The sequence below is a fragment of the Semicossyphus pulcher genome, unplaced genomic scaffold, assembly GCF_022749685.1.
Source record: "Semicossyphus pulcher isolate SPU_LCO1_2020_fin unplaced genomic scaffold, fSemPul1.0.p SCAF_4, whole genome shotgun sequence".
Classification (NCBI taxonomy): domain Eukaryota; kingdom Metazoa; phylum Chordata; class Actinopteri; order Labriformes; family Labridae; genus Semicossyphus; species Semicossyphus pulcher.
This window is the reverse complement of record NW_027211715.1, coordinates 29,584,948-29,605,244: the sequence shown is the minus strand read 5'-3', so window position 1 is coordinate 29,605,244 and position 20,297 is coordinate 29,584,948. Positions and strand designations below refer to the sequence as shown.

At 42.9% G+C, this 20,297-nt stretch overlaps 1 protein-coding gene across 2 annotated transcripts in view; it reads right to left on the bottom strand.

Annotated features, from left to right (window-relative positions):
- lrp8 (low density lipoprotein receptor-related protein 8, apolipoprotein e receptor) overlaps positions 1 to 20,297 on the bottom strand; it is a 215,781-nt gene that overhangs the window by 37,999 nt on the left and 157,485 nt on the right. For both annotated transcript variants that reach the window (XM_069679388.1, XM_069679387.1), the window contains exons 7-10: positions 18,434 to 18,556; positions 15,538 to 15,657; positions 13,500 to 13,625; positions 1,828 to 1,999 (exon numbers count right to left, since the gene is read on the bottom strand). In XM_069679388.1, coding sequence (XP_069535489.1) covers positions 1,828 to 1,999; positions 13,500 to 13,625; positions 15,538 to 15,657; positions 18,434 to 18,556 — 541 coding nt within the window. The remainder of the gene's footprint in view (positions 1 to 1,827; positions 2,000 to 13,499; positions 13,626 to 15,537; positions 15,658 to 18,433; positions 18,557 to 20,297) is intronic.

The following is a 20,297-nucleotide window of genomic DNA, read 5'->3' as shown; positions in this document are numbered from 1 at the left end:
ATTGATAAAACTCTCACAGATTTCTTATCAGAAACTTTCTTTTTTTGACTTCCACATACTCAGACACACAGCAGTGAACTGGTTGATGGGAAGAAAAGAGGGCAGCCTCGAGTAAGGAATAAGACAGAGACAGATTAGTCCGAGCCCCGCGAGCAGATTGCATCTTTAATTGGCTGAATCGTTGTTTGCAACAGACATCTTCATCAAGAGGAGAAGCTAACAAGTCATCGACCCGTAGCTTGCTAATAACTAGGAATTAGCCCAGAAACCCCACATCCTCAGAGTGAGGGACAGTGAGGAGGAAGGACTTTTAAATGCACAGCTGCTTTAACTCGATAAAATGTAGAGCACTGGAAGTTTTTCACAACAGTCAAAGACAACAACCTGTAACTGTGTCACTGTCATCCACACGTCACCTTTTTATTGCCATGTTTCTCTTTTATGGAAGTAGCTTGTTGCACATTCCTGCCTACTACGCTCTGATCGGTAAAGAGTCTCTCTAATTGGGTGAAACGCCGGTGAATGAGCACTAGAACTAATCTAGGATCAAACCAAAGTTTGGGCTGGGTTTAATTAATCTCATGTGTGGCGCTGGTTTTAGGTCAGGGGTTAAATCGCACGTCCCAGATACGGAGGCTATAGTCCTCGATGCAGCGGCCCCTGGTTCAACTCAAACCCCTGGCCCTTCGCCCGCGTCACCCCTACTCTCTCCTCTTCTTTTTCCGACACTATCCACTGTCCTCTCTCTGTCAATACAGGCATAAAAGGCCAAAAAATATGTATTAAAATAAAAAAAAAAACATATAAATAAATAAATCTCATGCCAGGCAAGGTGAATCCAGGAATGGAGAGGGTAAATGCAAATATTCAGCGCTGGTGACGGGCCTGTGCATTTTAAAACCCTGTTATAATACAACAGAAAGGGATATATTACTTCATGAATGTATAATATTATATATTATGGAATAAAATATCTATTATACAAAGGGGAGGAAGTCCCGACAGGTACTCCATCACACGGTTTTGGATTGTATAAATTGTATCAGCAGCAAAAATGTAGTGAGCCTTTGTGTTACAACAATAAAGGGATGTGAGGGTGAGAACAAAAATGACGACTGTACAAACTCATTTTTACAGGCTCTGTAAAGCGCGTTTGTACAGTTGAATTTCCTTTGCGTCAACTGTACAGACTAAGTGAATGCAGACTACTGAAAGTGTGTGTCAGTGTTTGTTTACTGCCGCCTGTAAAGTGGAGTTCCTCACAGCGGATGAGTTAATTTGTCCTTTCTCTGTCACAAGCCCTTGAGTGTGTCGCTGAGTGTGTGTGTGGGAGTGTGTGAATGTGTCTGCGTGAGTTTATGCACATGAATAATGGCGGTGATTATTGAGGCAGTGAAATTAAGAGTGAGCATATGGCTCAGCTGAGATGATAGAAGGCCCCTCCCACTACCTGCCAGCCATCAGGGTGACACACACACACACACACATGCACACACAAATACACTTAAGAACACGTAATGCTAGACCTACAGTATGAGTGGACACACTGTGTGTGTGAAGGACAAACAGCTCCACCTTTTACTGTCAGACAGATGACACAGCCCTCCAGGTGTGACTGACAGACACGCATACACATACACACACACGCCGCCCCCAGGTGTGTCAGTCTTGCAACCAGAAGGTGTGACAGGTTGAAGCTGACAGGGGGATGGATGGAGGAGAAACAGAGTGAGAGAACGGCTGAAAACAAGGACAGAGCTTTATCCTTAAACTCTAAAAGTCCTGATTCAGTACATTGTGTGTGTGTGTGTGTGTGTGTGTGTGTACCTGTATATTTTACGATGATAGAGGTCACACCAGAACATCTTGTTGGTGGACACGTCGACGTCCAGGGCCACTGCGTTCTTCAGCGTGGGAACCACCTGACTGTATTCGCTCTTCAGCAGGTCGATGCGCCGGATCTCATGGCGGTTGGTGAACATCAGGTACGGACTCTTTCCTGTTGGAGCGAGAAACACACTCATGTCATGATCACGTACGAGCACATCTCTGTCTGCCATTTATTTACGACTTGACATCAGCCTAAGTGGACAGATAGACTTGGGGGCCCTTGATGGCTGTTACAGGAGCAAGTCGACCCTGGAAAAAGCCACTGTCAGTCAAAGCTGGTGTTCTCTGTAATCGATAGAAGCAGTAATATTTGAAATTGGCGCCATAGCTGTGGAGAAAGTTGTACAAACAGATTGTGGTTTCGCCCATTCTATATTCCTACAACACCCAGCGTGCATTGCGCCCCTCCCTCTGAAAGGAATGGCCCAGCGAGAGAGACGCTGGAGTGAAATATTACCGCTTTGCTGCAGGCAGTGGCTCGGAGCGGAACAGAATCCAAAACACGACGAGAATATACCGGTGGATCGTCTAAAAAATCGTCAGGTCTGCAGTCTACATTTCAAACCTGACCTCAAAATCTGAACGAGACATGACATCGGAGTGGGCGTCCTAGATTGAGGAAGTGTAGTTTAGCGAGCTCCCTGGCCTCTGCCAGATGACGCGTTTTACGCAGTCTGGCGAGAGTTTTCCAGGCCCCATTGGAGAAGCGGATAGCGTCCTCCAAAGGCACAGAGCCAAATCGCATGTTTTTCCTACCATAATGGCATCAGCTCCCCATAACAGCATGAAAGGACTGAGGATGAAAATCCCTACTATCGATGAAAGCTTCTATTGTGACCCCAAAGAGCACATTTATGGTTCTCAACACATTGAAGTAGACACAGGCCTTTTGTAATGCTGTCAGTCACAGCTGTGTGACAGGAAACATTTGCTGACCTTGAGAAAAACACATCACTTCCATCAAACCTGCACATGCTGATGCTTCCATGGGAGGTGCCATGTGATTTCTTTTCATTCCCAGGAGGGAACATAATGTAAGATAACCGAGTTTGTGTTTTGCATTTGTTCTATTTAGGTCCTTAAAGCATGCATTTTTGATAATGTGAGCATAAATAAATCATCCGAATAGACCATTTAAAAAGAAATATATTCTGTGCACACACACACACACAAACTTTTCAGCACTGCATAATGCTTTCACTTAATTATTCACACAATTTCACTCTGCAAGAAAATATAAAGGAAGCTATGCATAATTTAGGGTGGTCCAAACAGGCGTGTTAAAGAGCGTTATCTCTGAATGTTTGTGCGTGTGCATCCTGCTGCATAGGTGTGCAGGTGGATAAAGTAGCTCAGCATCGAGACATGACACAATGTTCTATTTTTAGTGCAACAGCACGTCAAAATGTGTGTCTTTGGTTTCTCGTCCTCAGGTGTGTGTACGCTCCGTGCTGCTCCCTGGCACATCATTTACCTGCAGCTCGGGCTGAAGGTGAGCATGACTCGAGGATCTGAATAATTCCCATGCAGGCGACAAGGTCAACTTCATCCTCAGTACACAAAATATCACAGTTTGTGAGCATGCCTGCAGACAGCAGAGGCTCCCAAGCATCCTAACACACACACAACTGTGTACACAAATCCTGAGCCACACTCCAGTAATGTCTCTTTAATGTTACTATTTCCTGTCTGCCTGTTTCCCTTTCAATCTTTATCTTCTGCTCTTTTTCACACAGCCGGCTCATTTTCTAGCTTCTTTGCCTCATCCTCGCGTCTCGCTTCTATCTGTCACGCTACTCTCGGCTCCACACTGTCCAGTAGAGCAGAAATGCCTCGTAAAGAGACAAAGTTGGGCAACAGTCCCGCTGATAAACATGCACGTACACACAACCGCATACTTCCTCACAGAGCCAACCATCCCTCAGTAACTTCCCTCAGTCTCACTTTAACACGGCCTGCTGCACAGGGAGAAAATATTACATTTCTGCTACTGTTTGGATCCAATCATTTTCCTCTGACTACAAGGTTTGTAACCATCAATTTCACCTGCTGAGAGAGAGAGAGAGAGACAGAGAGAGAGAGAGAGAGAGAGAGAGAGAGAGAGTGAGAGCAAGGCGAGACAGAGACAGGAAAAGCAAATGTGACAGAGGCAGGTAGGGCTGGGCGATAGAACCAGGCGATAAACTTGATAGGGAATTGTAATAAAATTACTGTTAATAACAACGATAAATGTAAGGAATTTTTACTCTAAATAGATAGATCAAGCAGCCGATCACGCAGCAGAAATAGCGACCACAGTAAGTTAGTCTGCAGTTTTCTGCCTGCATGTGAAGTACACACCAGAGTACACGCCTTCATGACTTCAGTAAAAGAGAGAAAAGGAGTTGAACTGAGGGGCACAGAAGACATGGTGAAAGTGAACGGCTGTCCACAAAGAATTGTAACATTACGTCAATTACATGTACGTTAGCGGCAGCTCAACTAGAAGTCCCCTCAACAGACATCCAGTTTCTGATATTAAACCTGAACTGCTTTACTGAGCGTTTTTAGTGGTTTAAGTTTAACTGGTTTAATTGCTGTTCTGCCAGCTAGTTTGCTTTGGAGAGGAAGAGACTGCTGTGTATAATGCAGCTCGTGTCAGGAGTACGGTTGTCACGATACCAGAATTTTAATCTTCAATACGATACGATACGAGTAAAAAAACAAACAAACGATACTCGATACCTGTTTTGATACCACGGCAACAAAAAAACTTCTGTGCTACTGAACATAAAAATAACGGAGATTATATCATTTAAAACACGTGCTATTGAAAAAGTAACAAAGTACCGAAAATTTTGACAACCTTAGTAAGGTAGTAAATATCACCGAATGAGGTAATACAATGGTGATTGAGCCTATGGCCCACAGATGAAAACCTTTGCATTGGCAGTATTACAGACTGGAAAGGAAAGCGACAACCGGAGCCAACCGTGGACGTCACTCATGCAACACTGTCTGGATATCTGTGAAGTGTGCTCTTGCAATTACCGTTTATCACCATAGGTGTCGCCAAAGAGAACGAAAATGAGATCTTCAAGATTATAACTTTAAGCCTCACACTGGCAGCATTGTTTAATTATATATCATCGTCAATATTGATATTGATCAATATGGAATTTTTTTTTACCACATTTTGTGCCCTTATATCGCTCAGCAAGAGCTGCTGGCAAAGTCCTGGAAAAAATGAGTGAGAAAAGAGCAAAAGGGTTGTAATTAGGCGAGGAAGGCGTTAAACATCAACAGCTGAAGTGAAAAAAGGAAAAGAAAGTCTGGTTGGTCGAGAAAAAGAGAGTGAAAGACAGAATCGGAAAAAGTTAGAACATTTTGTGTAATAAGGACAGAGATGGATCTAACTTCTCTTCCATCAATCCCCCTGACTCACATTTTCAAGACAACATCTCTTATCCCCGAATCACCGATGTCGCAGCAATATGTCATCCACAAGGCAAAAAGAAGCTGAGTCACTGTTTTCTCGGGGCCATGGTGCTGGATATGTCATCAAAAATAGCAATATTATCTTATACAGATCCCAGCAGAGCAACAGTCAGCTTTCTTAACAAGGACAGGGCTCCCTGGATATATTTTAATCTGTGCTGCCAGTTCAGAGCTGTTCCTGCCCGCTTAGCCAATTAAGATAATGCGGTGAAAAGATAAATACGGGCTGTGGGAAAAGAAGTCAGGCACTGCAGGAGCATTGATTTGATTCCCAGCAAAGCAGATGTTTGTGTTGTGTAGATATGCAGAGTAAGAGGAGAAATCCAACATAAAGACAGACGTAAAGGTCGGACGTAAAGGTCTGAAATTCTGCAGGATGACGGGGATGTTTGGCTGCAGCCGGTGTGAGTAGGCTCACACTGGATGAGGTTATTAGGATGATGTTATGTCTGGAAGACGTCTGGGTCAGTGATGCTCGTTAACACCTACAGACCGGCTATATAATGATGAATCTGCTGCAGCGGGGAACAGAAATAAACCTCCTGTCAACAGCTCGGGTCAGATGTCAAAAAGTCATCCTCATGCTTACATTCCTCATGACAAAGCACGTTACGCAGCGCCTCATTATTTCTGCGCTGCGAGAGCAGAGTCTCTGTGAGAAAGCTGCATTTCTTCTTATTAAATTGCAGAATAAAGTTTTAAAGTTGTGACTCATATAAGACTGAAAAATAAAGTTTTTAAAAAGTTAATAAATGTACATATCACACGCTTCGTCGTTAAAAGCCTGAAACTGCAGGATAAACTTCTCGGATGAGGTTTGACAGTGTTAACAACATCTCGGGTCCCAGGGGCAAAATCTTCTGACAATGGGCAAAATCTGACCACTTTTTTAAAACCCACTGTGAGAAGTGTGCGCTCAAACTGTCAAGTGAGGCACAAACTGCTCCTGGCACTGTGATAAAGCCTGCAGTACACTGTAGATGAGCGAGAGAACAAGGAACAAGGGGAGGAAAAACGAGCAAAGACAGAAAGCGAGACTTTGGTCCACAGTGAGTCTGTACATTTCCTCTGCATCGCTGTGACAGCGCTTCCTGCTTTTAGCAACCCGTTTGTGCGTGTGTATGTACCTGTTACACTGTCACACCTTTCTCATCCTTATCCTCACTTCTGTCTGACTACCTTAAAAGGCCGGTTCACCGATTTCATCCTCAGTCCTTTCATGCTATTATGGGGAGCTGACGCCATTATGGTAGAAAAAAAAAAAGTAATTTGGCTCTGTGCCTGTGGAGGACGCTATCCGTTTCTCCAATGGGCCCTGGAAAACCTCACACGTCATCTGGCGGAGGCCAGGGAGCTCGCTAAACTACACTTCCTCAATCTAGGACGCCCGCCTTCGATGTCATGTCTCGTTCAGAATCGTCAGGTTTTAAATGTAGACTGCAGACCTGAAGATTTCTTAGACGATCCACCGGTATATTCTCGTCGTTTTTCTGGATCTATACCGCTCTGAGCCATTGCCTGCAGCGAAACGGTCGTATTTCACTCCAGCGTCTCTCTCGCTGGGCCGTTCCTTTCAGAGGGAGGGGCGCAATGCACGCTGGGTGTTGTAGGAATGTAGAATGAGCAAAACCACGAGCTGTTTGTACAACTTTCTCCACAGCTAGGGCGCCAATTTAAAATATTATTGCTTCTATTGATTACAGAAAACACCAGCTTTGACTGACAGTGGCTTTTTCCAGGGGCGAACTGCTCCTTTAAACGGGTCTGTTATCAACTGTCTTTATTAATATCTGGTGGTTTTCAGAGTCAGTTGGGGATGTTCGCTTAAATCTGCAGCACAGTTATTAACAGGTCGTTTGGCATCAATGAAAATGATATAATCCAACAATATTATTATTAAAATCGTCTCAACATCAAATTCAGTTTGTATCGACACTGATTTATGTATGTAGACGACTAAGTTGGTAAGTTCTTCTCATTCCCTCTTTCCTCTCTCCATCCTTCTCATACAGAAAATAAACTCACACACTCGCTCTCACGTCTCTCTCTGGCAAACAATAATAATAAGTTGACAACTCCATGAGTGGCATCACACCCATAAAGGTGTAAACACAAAAACAATGAATGCAATTAGTGTAGTGCAAGGCTTTCTTCAGGGGATGCAGCATGCGCTTATACAAACACACACACACACACACACACACACACACACACACACACACACACACACACACACACACACACACACACACACACACACACACACACACACACACACACACACACACACACGCACAGAAAAACCAGCTTGGAAGAGAGAGCGCATTAAGACTCCAACCTGGGACTTTACTTTTAATTAGCATTGCGAGTGTAACAGTTGCATATGACTCTGAAATTAATCTGCAGAGCCTGAAGCCGCGTGTTCGGATTAGAATGAAATTCATTCTCTGTGCATTGGAGAGCGCAGAGAGCAGAGGTTACCGCTCAGCTGGGAGGAACTCCTCTCACAGCTATCTGCAGAGCTGCAACTTGTGTTAACTGTAATAAACTCAAGAAGAAAATAGCTATATGTGACATTGCACATAAATTGATCATGACATTGTGTTTTGCTCATTGACTGTATTTAAGAAGTGGATGTAGCATGTAGTAAAGGCAAAGCAACAGTGCCTTAAAACTGCATTCTTTCTAATGGCCAACAGGGGGAGACTCCACTGGCTGCAAAAAGAAGTTGAATTGTATAAAAGCAGACGGGAAAATTACCCTACCTCTCAGTTGAGAATGAGTTTATGCTCCATCTGTTATCTATACCACTTATCCTGTTCAGGGCCATGGGGGACTGGAGCCTATCCCAGCTTTCATTGGGTGAGAGGCGGGGTACAGTCAAGCACATTCACACCTACGGGCAATTTCAGAGTCACTCATAACGAGCATGTCTGTGGGAGGAAGCCGGAGTACCAGGAGGGAACCCACGCATGCACAGAGAGAAAGAAAAGAAAGAAAGGATCCCGACGTCTGAACCGGGGTTCGCACTAGGAATCTTCTAGCTGTGAGGCAACAGCGCTAACCACTATAAAGCAGTAAGACCAATAAAGCAGGTTATAATTTAGTGTGTGGCTGCCTGTGATTGACAAATTGCTATCTTTATAAAAAAGTTAAGAGATAAGTAATAAAGTGTTTTAATCAACTCCTCCAAATATGGCCACTTCTGGTACTGAGAACAGAGGACAGTGACGTCCAAAATGCCGAACTCGAGGCTTCCAGGGGAGGTCACAAACAAATTAGTGTCGTCACAGAGGCGATGTCCATTTCTTTTATACAGTCCATGTTTTTGATCTGCATCTCTGAGATAAAAGCACAAACGACAGCGCGGCAGTTGGCAGCATAAACTTCAATATGTGCAAATGATATTGGTGCTTGTCACATCTCATCACAGGATGTGACATTCCTCCTGGCCAGTCAGTCACACGGGAATTGCATACATGCATTTGTGTGGCCTGAATCCAAAGTGTATGCTGATGTCTGTGCCCACGCATGTGTGTGATTGGGTTTACATACTGTACATGTGTCTATGTTCGCTGTGAAACGCAGCCTCATTATGTCCACATTACTTCAGCTTCACTAAGTCCACATCGTCTGTATTTATGGCCCAGTCTCTATTTGTGCCTCTGAATACAAAAACTGCAGTAATCCTGCCACATTATCGCTCTACTTCAGCACGCCATGACGAGTGCCACGATCAACAGGGTGTATACATCCCTGCATTACTTCACTGAGCAGAGAGATATTCATACAGAGCATCCAATGATCCATTTATCTTCTCCTCCTCCACTCTCCTGTCCTCCCTTCTAATAAATGCCTTGCCCTCTGACAGAGACTGTTTGCTCTGCCTAACAGCAATAAAGATTCACACGGAGAGACATGAAGCAATCAATGGCGGTTTTTATACCACTTAGCTTTAAGAGTGAGGGCCTGTTTTCTGCTTTAAGCTCTCTCATTACCAGACCAGTTCACTCTGTAATGACTCAACCTAAGACTGATGGCGATAATCACGAGTAGCACTCTTTTCCCTCACTCTCTCTCGAAAAGAAAAGTCAACTCAGTCACTTATATAGGTTCCAATCCCAATTTAAAAGGCAGCTGCAGGCATCAAACCTGCAGGAGTACAAGGTTGTGTTTCCTGTAAAACTTTATAATATAGACAAAGCACTGATGATGCACTGGTGATAGTTTCTAATCCTCTTTCTAAACTCGACTTCCCACTGGTCAAAAAACCCACTAACACCCGCTAACAGCCGGCTTTTTTGCTTAGTGGGAAAGGTTACAATTGGCATTCAGACCCGGGTCAAATGACTGCAGTAGACCCGGGTGATTATCGCCTCGGCACAAAACCCGTGTCGACACGCCAATCTCCGCCCCCTTTCTGGTGCCATGCTATGCTCCGTCCGGAACCTCTGCAGCTCCTTGTCGTCTCAGCTACAAATTCCGCCCGTCTCACATTGTTCCAAATTTGTGTGAAATTGAGACTGAAACAGACTGAATGAGTATAATAATGAATACAATAAAGACCTGGCAATGGGAAAAGAGACAATCGGCATCTATAATACCCCTTCCTTTCCCACCAAAATGAACGTGGATTTTCAGACCTGGGAAGACCCATTCATAGATGCCGATTGTCTCTTTTCCCATTGCCAGTGAAGTATACTCCTTTTGGAGTGCTGCTTCACCATCTGACGTCACAAACGCGCCGGAGACGGGGTTAGTAAACAGTGAAGATGTTACATTGGTTAGGTCTTTATTGTATCTATTACTTATTCAGTCTGTGTTTCAAACTCGCCACCGAAAAAATTTGAAACGATGTTCGAGCGCTGCTTGGACGGAGACAGGTGGAATTTGTAGCTGAGATGACAAGGAGTCGCAGAAGTTATAGACGGAGCACTGCATTGCACTGGAAAGCGGGCGGAGATTAGCGTGTCGACCCAGAGCCGGAGCCGAGGCGATAATTACCCGGGTCTACTGATGAGTCATTTGACCCGGGGCTGAATACCGATGTAACCTTTCCCACTAAGCAAAAAAGCAGAGTGTTAGTGGAATTTTGACCAGTGGGAAAGCGGCTTAAGTGGGTCTTCCCGGGTCTGAAAAACCTGCATCAACGTGCTAAAAAGGTTGCAGGTAACCTCATTTTTTTAAAATGGAAAATATGTCCTGTTTTGCATGACAAAGAGCACAGGATCTCTGTTTTCTGCACCACTACATGTAAAAATTTTTACCCTCTTTTATCATCACATCAACACACATCACAAGCTCTAATTTGTCAGCAGCAAACGTTATCAGTAGGTGTTTAAAATGCTGTTGACAGACAGCGTTGTTATCTGTAAAAAACAGCTGTAACAGACTGAGGGAGGGGAGGGGGACTGATTGGAAACACCCAGAATTCACATGGAGCTTTTGAAAAGGCAATCTTAGGTGCAAGCAAGCGGGCTACATCTTCACTTTGGGATTCAGACGGACTATTTTTCAATAACAACCCTGCCTGGTGAAGCTTTGAAGACAAGATTTTATTTTCAATCATAACTGCTGCTTGGAGTGTTTACCCAGGCCAACGAGGGGGACAGACCCTGCCTGTGTCCTATAGTGAGCGGGCAGGCCGCCTTCCCGCGACGCTCCTGGGAGAGCAGATGCAGCTGGCTGCAAACTTTTCATTAGCGAGGGCTGCAGAAAAAGGTGGCAAATATTTATCTTTGCACAGATTGCTGAGCAGGGCCTGCATACAAAACGAGCCTCTGGTTTCACACAGTCCCACAGTGTCAGAAAAGAGTGTGGGATGTGACTCGGTAGCTAGGGGTGCTGGAATGGAAGAGTAATTGGTCTTGATGTGTGATTCTTTGAGCCCTTTGAAAATGGACCTCACACAGACAGACACAGGGGGGTCTGTTTTTTTTTTACATGACCCTTTGAAAATCAATCTTTAATAAAAACTATGGTAGCTGGAGTCTTCTGCTTTTTGCAGCTGAAAGTTAAGACTTCTTTATTTTGTGTCATCATGTTGTACATTCGCCCTTTCTGTGTGGAGTTTGCATCCTCTCCCTCCGGGTACTCCGGCTTCCTCCCACAGTCCAAACACATGCTCGTTAGGTTCATTGGTGACTCTACAATTGTGAGCGTGAGAGTGAGTGTGAAAGGTTGTCTGTCTCTATGTTTCGGCCCTGTGATTGCCTGGCAATCAGTCCAGGGTGTAACCCGCCTCTCGCCCAGTGACAGCAGGGAAAGGCTCCAGGGTGGGTATTACAGAAAAATCTTAAGCCTGAAATCATTTCAGACTTTTGCCATTACAGAACAAAGGGTCCTAACAATATCTAAACTTAAGGGCATTTAGGATTTTGATATTACAGAAGTGTCTTAACTCTCAGCTAAAAGTCCTAACTTTAGGACAGCCTATAACCCGTCCTAAATTTAAACAATGCTCTAAAAATGTCAGTTAAACTAGCTAAACTCAAAGATGGATGCAATACCAGAGGTTTTTGGCCAGGAGGAGAAAACCGCAACTTAATGATAGAGATAACTAAAACCAGCAGACGATGTGATACATTTCTCAACAATGCTCTAATATACATCTATTGATGTATGATATTGGATTTGGTTGAACGGCATAGACCCCAACTGGAAAGACCAACCTGTCTTACAGACGTAACTTCCTCAGTCACCTCAGCCCAGGTTTTTATTAATTTGTTGCTTCAATTTGTCAGAATTTTTTTCCAAAAAACCCGATTTTTTCACATCCACCGCTGTCACCAAAACATCTAACTCGTCTTGTTTAAAATTCTCCCTTCTCTTGTGACAAACTTCCATGATGTATCCAAATCTAACCTCCGCTCCTTTCAAGGCAATTTTTCAGTTTAATTCAGATCGTCTCTCATGCATATGATATACCTTTCAGACTGAACTAAATGATTGTCAATAGGGATACTTACAATAATCATACAGCCTAAGTTAGGACTTAAAGCCCAGTTCAGATCAACAATTCGCAACGCAACAAAACAGTTTCAGAATGTTGCAGAGAAAATTGCAGCTTGAACTGGTTAGTTGCAGAGCGTCTGAAGCCGTTGCGTGGAGTTGCAGAAGATTTGACAAATCTCCAAATGCAGTTTTAGAACTGAATGATGTAGCTATTACACTTCAGCCAATCAGGAAACAGCATAAATTGGCGTAGGCGCCCTGTCTCTGGTGCTGCAGTAGCCACAGACGGCTCCAGATCCTCACTTTCCAAACTCTCTGTCTTCAACGTTTATTAATCAGTGTTACAGCTAACATTGTGAGCATGTAACTGCCATCCACTTCTTTTTATAACGATAACAGAAATCCAGCTAGTTAATTCATGTAACCTATGCCTAATTCTAACATTATATAGTATTAACTAACATTCTCGTTGCAACTCTCATCATTTATCTGAACTGGCCTTAAAAGATAAGATAGGACTTAGAAGATAAGATGGGACAGAGCATTAAATTTAGGACCTGTATCTGAAATGGCAAAATAGAATTTGTCCTAACATTAGCTTTTGAGATAAGATGGGACTGGCAGTTATGATTTCCTTCTGTGATACACCCCCAGCCCCCCCGCGACCCTGAACAGCGGTATAGATAATGGATGGTAGATGTTGTACATATGTCATCACATTACATAGCGTGAGGTAAATCACAGCCGTGCAGAGCAGAGCATGATCATGGTTATATCCATCTAAAATAAAAACTAGAGTCTTCATTATAATTGCAACAGAAAGCTAAAGTTTCTGTCTTATGCATCGTCATGCTCGTCACGCATGCTACGTTTGTTGATGATGTCATTACGTTTGTTACATGCAGAGTAAAGTAGGCAGCGGGGTGACCACAGCTGTCTGTGGGAGATTGTTGTTTAAATAATCTAACGTAATAGAGCATTACAAACCAAACTTACAGAACCCTCAGGTTGTACAGATTTATGGATATGAAGCATTTGAAGACACTCCTTTCTTCTGCAGGGTTCAAAGTGCATGTGTGCTCAGGCCTGTATTTTGGTGAGAGCATCAATCAATGACAGTGTGTGTCTTTACCTGTACAAAGAGGTGCGAATGTGTGCGTGTGTGATAAATGGCTCACCCACGGCCTTGCAGGTCTTGGAGGCAGGGTCCATCTCGTAGCCTTCGTAGCATTCACACTTGTAATCTCCTTTGTAGTTGATGCAGATCTGACTGCAGGCGTCTGGGTTCTCACACTCATCTATGTCTGTGAAGGGAAACACGAAGCGGAGACATTAAGATCTAAACCAAACTATAGGCACATACACACACACAATTCTGTCTGAAGAGTGAGGAATAAAAGAAGAACATGTTCAGTATCTGGCCTGATAACAATCCCTGACATTTCAAACAGACTCTGATTTTTCAAATGGAGTTTCTAGGATGTATATTTAACTCGCTAAGTATTAAAAAAAACGTTCAATATAATATAAAAAGAGATGATCTGGTGGCTACACTACTTTATATAGACGATTATTTAGTCCACTTTCACCTCACTGCACAGATGTATTGTCTGTAACAGTTTGTTCAGGACAACAGAGAGAGTCAGTGACACGTTGGTTTGTTTAAACACCTTAAATCAAATAAAAACAAACAAAGCAGAAGTCCAATATTTTGGGAAATGCTTGTTTGCCTGCAAACCCACAGCCTCATGAGAAGATCAATACCAATTTGATCTCACCGAGATCAGGATTTGGGATGTGTTTATTCAAGCTTAGCACCGAGACGTGAGGCGGAGGAGAGTGCTTCCCTGGATACGCAAGAAATAAAACAAATCACCTTCACGCAACTTCAATTTGAAGTCTTATTTAGGCTTTTTTATCTTGTTAATCTAACTTGCTCCGGAGAAGACGTGCAAATATCTGGCTCTGTGGTTTCAGAGATTTCAAATGTTTGAGCTATTTTCAATAAATACTGCATGGTCAGGCTTCTCAAGCTACAGTCGGCATTACGGTAAACGCTTATTGAGCATCAGTACAGACAACCCTAGTTTCAAGTCAATATGAAGATAATTTAATTTAATAAAATTAAAATTCTAAAACAATAAAACTACCATTACGGACTATGGTGGTTTGAGGTAAAAACGTGCCATAAGGAGCTAAACAAGAAGCTGCCCCACTAATTACAAGTTTGAGTTGTGGGGGTCGTTAGGAGCCATGTGGTAGGGTAGGTGGTATCGGCTTGGGGTTACCCCTTCCCTAATCTCTATTTACAGATTCTACATAGAAATGTAGAATCTGTAGGCAGAGACGTGGATTTTAGGGATGGCAAGTGTTCTTGTTTCCGTTTATACTGCGCTTGTAGTCCGAGTAATACTGACCAATCACGTATCAGCAGGCTGCGGCGTATGCAGGAAAAAACAGGCATGTTTACCATCCCCAGAGGCTATGTCGTCATCAGACTATAGCTGATAGAATCTGAGATTGATCATGAAAATGAGGGAGACGGGGGAGGTGGAGCGTACAGCCCGTTCCAGTAGGGGTGAGTGCTAGCCCTGGACACGGCACCTCACCCTGACTCTGCCTTCCCCCGTCTTCTTTCTAACAGTCCTCTGTCTACAAACTCTTCTCTCACGCATGGCGGAGCCTGGGTCTGTTGAAGCTGCTTGGGTTGCGGTGACCACTAAGGGTCATGTGGTAGGTTAATTATAAGTACTGGGATGAGGGCACAAGGGGAGGTTTCTTCACTTATCATTAGGGCAAAAATATCTTGTGTTTAATTAAAAAAAACTGGAAGCTGAATGTGTATAAAATAAAGAAGTTACAACATGAAAACGCAGCTTTGGAGTCGTTCTTGCAGCAGTTTATCTGCTTCAGGTCCTGTCCCTGTGATGCTCTTAACTGGACACAGATCAATGAAACTGTCTTAATCATTGATGAGAAAACAGGGACAAAACTGCATTTCTAAATGCTTCTTTTACTCGATCCTTTGCCAATAGTTACGTTTGTGACTATATAAAAATGTCATGGAGCTCCTGTTGTCTCTCCCAAAGCTAATAAAGCAGAGGACCAAAGAACACAATTAGTGCTATAGATCACAGCAGCGGCCCAGAGAAGGTGTGACTGTACGTTAGTCATGGCCTTCTTTATCAGTTTTGTCGCGTAACTTTTTTTCTTTACCTCCACAAGTCTTTTTGTCCAGGAGTTTGTAGCCAGAAGGACAGTCACACTCGTAACCGATTCTGCGGTCCCTGCAGATGTGGGAGCAGCCGCCATTGTTGTCTGCACACTCATTCAGGCCTGCAGAGAGAGAGAGAGAGAGAGGACAGGGGCAGGGGGAGGTGAAGGACAGAGGATGAGACAGGGATAAAATAAGAGTGGATAAAAAGACTCAAAATTGGTCCGTGCATTGTTTTAATCCGCTTGCTTGGTCGGATAAATTAGTCATGTCAAGTGCGTCTGTTTTTGACTTGAAGAGAAGAAGAGAGAGATAAAAATAGGAAGGCACAGGTTTGTGTCTGTGTGTGTGTGTGCGTACAGTATATTCATGGGCCTGCTCGTGTGTGTGGCGTTCACATACTGTCTTTGCCAAATGCACCTGGAACCAATCCACTCTCCAACAGCGAGCTTGGCCATGTGCACCGGGTGCCACTCCACTGCGATGGCTATTGTTACACAAACACACGGTGTCCTTCATCTTCTCATCACACTCTCCGTTCCCTCCTTGTTTCTTTTGGCACAACAGATTGGACTCCCTCTCAGGCATGCTTCCTCCGAGTGCCTTCCTTTTTTTTTTTGTTGCATCTGTTTCCATTCACTCTTTTGTCTTTTAACTCCTCTCCTCAAGGGAGAAGAGAGAGAGATCGCTGCGTAAAGCTGAAGCTGGTGCTTCATTACCGGTTTACATTAAAGATTTAAGCTTCATAGCTACAGGTGCTGCTGTGAGACAGTGAGACTTAGAGAGAGAGAGAGAGGAAGGGAGACGTCAAGAATAGAAATCGGGAGGGACTGACAGAGGGAGAGGGAAGTTAAGACTGACACTTAGCTTAAGTTATGGTTGCAATATAGACTATGATCAGTGCATTCTATCAAATAATGGCGGAGCAACTTTATATCAAAGAGGTATTAAATTGAGGGAAAGTTAAAACCTGTTTCAACTGATTCATTTTTATGTGGCAGGACGTCTTCATACAGCATTTGTATAACTGTCGACCTTTGTACATTTTTGGTCTGAGTCTGTTTTTAAAGGTTTGACCTGTGTCTTGTTTCAATTGTAAACATTGATTAGGCGATTGACGCTTTACTCCAGATTTGAAAACAAACAATGCAAGTTATGACAAACTAATTTAATATGTAAAATCTCTGGAGTTCCCCCTGAAGGGAAATATACGTCTTACAGCTTAAATTACATTTTAGACTAATCCAAATATATGAACCTTTCCTTTCTAGACATGACAATATCTCAGTTCTCTCTGCCTGCACAGAGCTCTGAGCTTGTCTCTATCAGAGCATTTGGGTCGACCAGGACGCACCGACTGCAAGCCGGGCCTTATCGCCCAACATCAGTTGCAGGACTCTCTAATGCTGTTGTGCCTAAACCGGAGTAAATCCCTGCTGCAAAGTGCCAAACATTTGAGAAATTCCTTCTGATTGGAGTGGAGGCTGCTGTGACAGAATATTTATTACCGTGGTTATGGGATGAGATGTCGCAACGTGATCTATGTAAGACAGTTTGGAAGTCCACACTCCGTGCCGTATACTTTTAGTCGGCTTTAAAGTTGTAATCTCAACTTCGTGTTCTTTGGCGGCACCTATGGTGATAAATGGTAATTGCAGGAGAACACACCAGATATCCAGACAGTGTTGCATGTGTGACGTCCACGGTTGGCTCCTGTTGTAACTCTTGATTTTCCTCGCTGACGCTCACTTTCCTTTTTAGACTGTTTGCCTTCATCTGAGCGTCGACTTTGTTTCTTTTTCTTTGGATTTTCACTTATTTTTGAAGTTGTATCTGTAGTCATCCATCTTTCTTTGTTTTTTCAGCCATAGTAGATTACTGTTTACTCGCAACACTTGCAGAGAGCGGAAAAGCAGCCACTTAGCTCCGCCTACCCTCTCTTGGTTTCACAAACTGCCTTCAGTTTCAGGCTATTTCACTATTCGCTATTTCAAATCCCATTTTAAATGCAAATGTGAGTGTAAGGAAATGTATGACCATCATTTGATTGACCTAAAGGATACCCACCATGCATTTTGTTGAACAAAATTGATGTAAATACAACTTAATTTTAAACCTTTTTATATGTCTTTGACCCGGCTTTGGTTCAGGAGCAATCACGATCTCCATGTTGCAGATAATTAGAGTTAAAAGAGGAGGTGCAGGTTTGCCTTGAGACACTCTGAACATCATGTTTAACATTAATCACACGGTTACAGGGCAAACTCATTACAGTGTATATCCATCTGCTGTGAGATCAGAGCTTGCTTAAAGGGCAGCACACTCTCAATTAATTTAAACCCATGTGACTGGTTGGAGACCCCTCAAGACTTCTGTTTGTACATGAACTTGAGTAACAGTTCACAGTACTTCAGAGTACTTCGGAGTACTTCGGTTGCAAATATTCCATTAGCTACATTTACTTGATTGATTTATTAACAGGTACGTTTTTCTCAACTTGCATTGCTTTTGAGATGTGAGACCCGTGACTGAAGCTCGTTAAGTGGTAATTATCTACGGTGTGCAGATAATCCGTGTGCTTCCTTATGGGAAATGTAGTCCGGGCACGTTTTCCTGGCTACGATCGCACTAGGGGGAGAGTGGCTCGGCTCTTTGATCATTACAAGGCAGTTGAGAAATGTCCTGATTTACCCAGCCTTGATCAAATGAAGCTCCTATTACGAAGAAGAGTGACCACCCACATTAGAGGCAGCTGATGACGCCTGGGTATGCGTGAGTGTGTCTGTGCTATTACACGAGCATGCGTGTACATTTATGTGTGTCAGGTGAAAGGAGTAATGAGTGTCTGGGTTTGTAGGTGTTTTTATGCGTGAAAAAAACAGGGGGATATAGTCTTACCACAGTCCTTCATGGGTTCATCAGACCAGTCTTTGCAGTCTTTCACGTTGTCACACACCTTGCTGCTGTCAATACACTCCCCGTTCTTACAGCGGAACTTTCTCGGCCCGTCACACTTTGTAACTGTGATGGACAAAAAAAGATAGAGACCAGGTATTTTAAAGGTTTTGGAAGGAACAGTAAATGTGACGCCTTTAAAAGCAAAACTGGATAAGCTGGATGTAGTTTGTGCAGATAGTCAGCAAGTTGTTTTTGCTCTCAGTAAGAGGTATCAAAAGGTGTTTAGTTATAGCTACCTACTGTATAAATAAAGAAAGGTTAAAGGTGTGAAGTAAGAGACACTTTGTTGAAGACCAGCTACAGTCATGTTTTAAGACTAAAGATAAAATGCTCTGCTTGAAATAATAAATCGTGTCTGATGTGTTTTTTCTCATCAATGAGTTTAATTACCTTCTCCATCAATAAAAATTCCTCTGCATAGTCCCCGCCCACTATGTGCTATGTTTCTCCTTTCGTAAAAAAATTACAGCCCAAAAACAAAACACATCTCACATCGCATGAAGTGGTTGCCATAGGTTACACATAATTATATGCATAGCGTCACCCCGTCCATTAACGGGATTGGCTCCTTAGGTTTGTGACGTCTCAAACCTGCCAATCTGAAAACGTGTTGTTCAGCCTGTCCTTGGTACACTGCAGTTTAAAAGCAGACAGGCCCAGTCATGGAGATGACTGCTGATGTTGTCCCTGATATGTCTTGTAGCACATGAAGAACACCACATGGAGATGTTTACAAGGTTAAACACTTGATTTTCGCTGGAGGGGGGCTTTGAGATTTTAATATGTGAAATTTAATGTCCAAACAAATTTCTGTTTATTGTAGTTTTGCTGGTAGACCCTAAAGAAAGCTTTTGTCACCAATTGTTGTATTTGTTGGTATTTTTCAAATAGCTTCTTTTGTAAAGCATATCAAAATCAGTTCAAAAACAGTTCAAAACCCAAAGACGCATTTACGAAGCTTAAACCAGCACATTTTTTAAATATTTTTGCTTGAAAATTTGCCAAATCTTTCCTCAGATATCCTAATATTTGGAGATTAACTTTCTTCTAAATGCTCAAACGAATAATGGTTCAGATATTATTTAACCCTGGGATTCAGCAGTGATTCCAAACTGGAACATTTTATGCAAAATGTGAGGGTAATAGTTCAGTTTTTTAAGTATTTTTTATGATTTGATCTTTCATTTGTGAGCACTGGAATCTGCAGTCTTACAAATTGAAATGTGTGACAGCTATTTAGCAGATCTTTTAGAGCATTCACCAGTCATTGGCTGTACTATGTGCAAAAATGTTTCATATCAGCTATGTTAATGCCAAGTACAGGTACATTCACACTCCAATGTGCTCTTTGTTGAAACTGTGAAGAGTAAAAAATCAATTTCAGGTTCACAGCTGAACTTCAAAACACTGGCTTCAAGATAAAGTTCACTGCCAGGCAGTGTTTGAGGACGACCTTGAGCTTTTCTGTTTGCCAAAATGTGTAAACTCAAGGCGATGTGTGTTTGGAGCAGGAAAAATATAATCGTAATTTGTTTGCAAATGTGAGTTAGGCTTCTTCTTTTCCCACAATCCCATTACACAGTGAACATTTCTTGTATTCTTGAAACAGCGATTTAAGGAGGAAAAACACCGAGACTCTTTAAATATTTTGACACTGTGGCCTCTAAACACTCCCGTTCCTCTGAATATGAAGCTTTGCCAATGAAAAATTTACTTCTTTAAACAGTTTCTCATGGGGCAGATTCCACGAGTGCAGCCAACTGCTGCCATCTGTGCTACTCTCTGTTATATCCCCCGTGAAGCT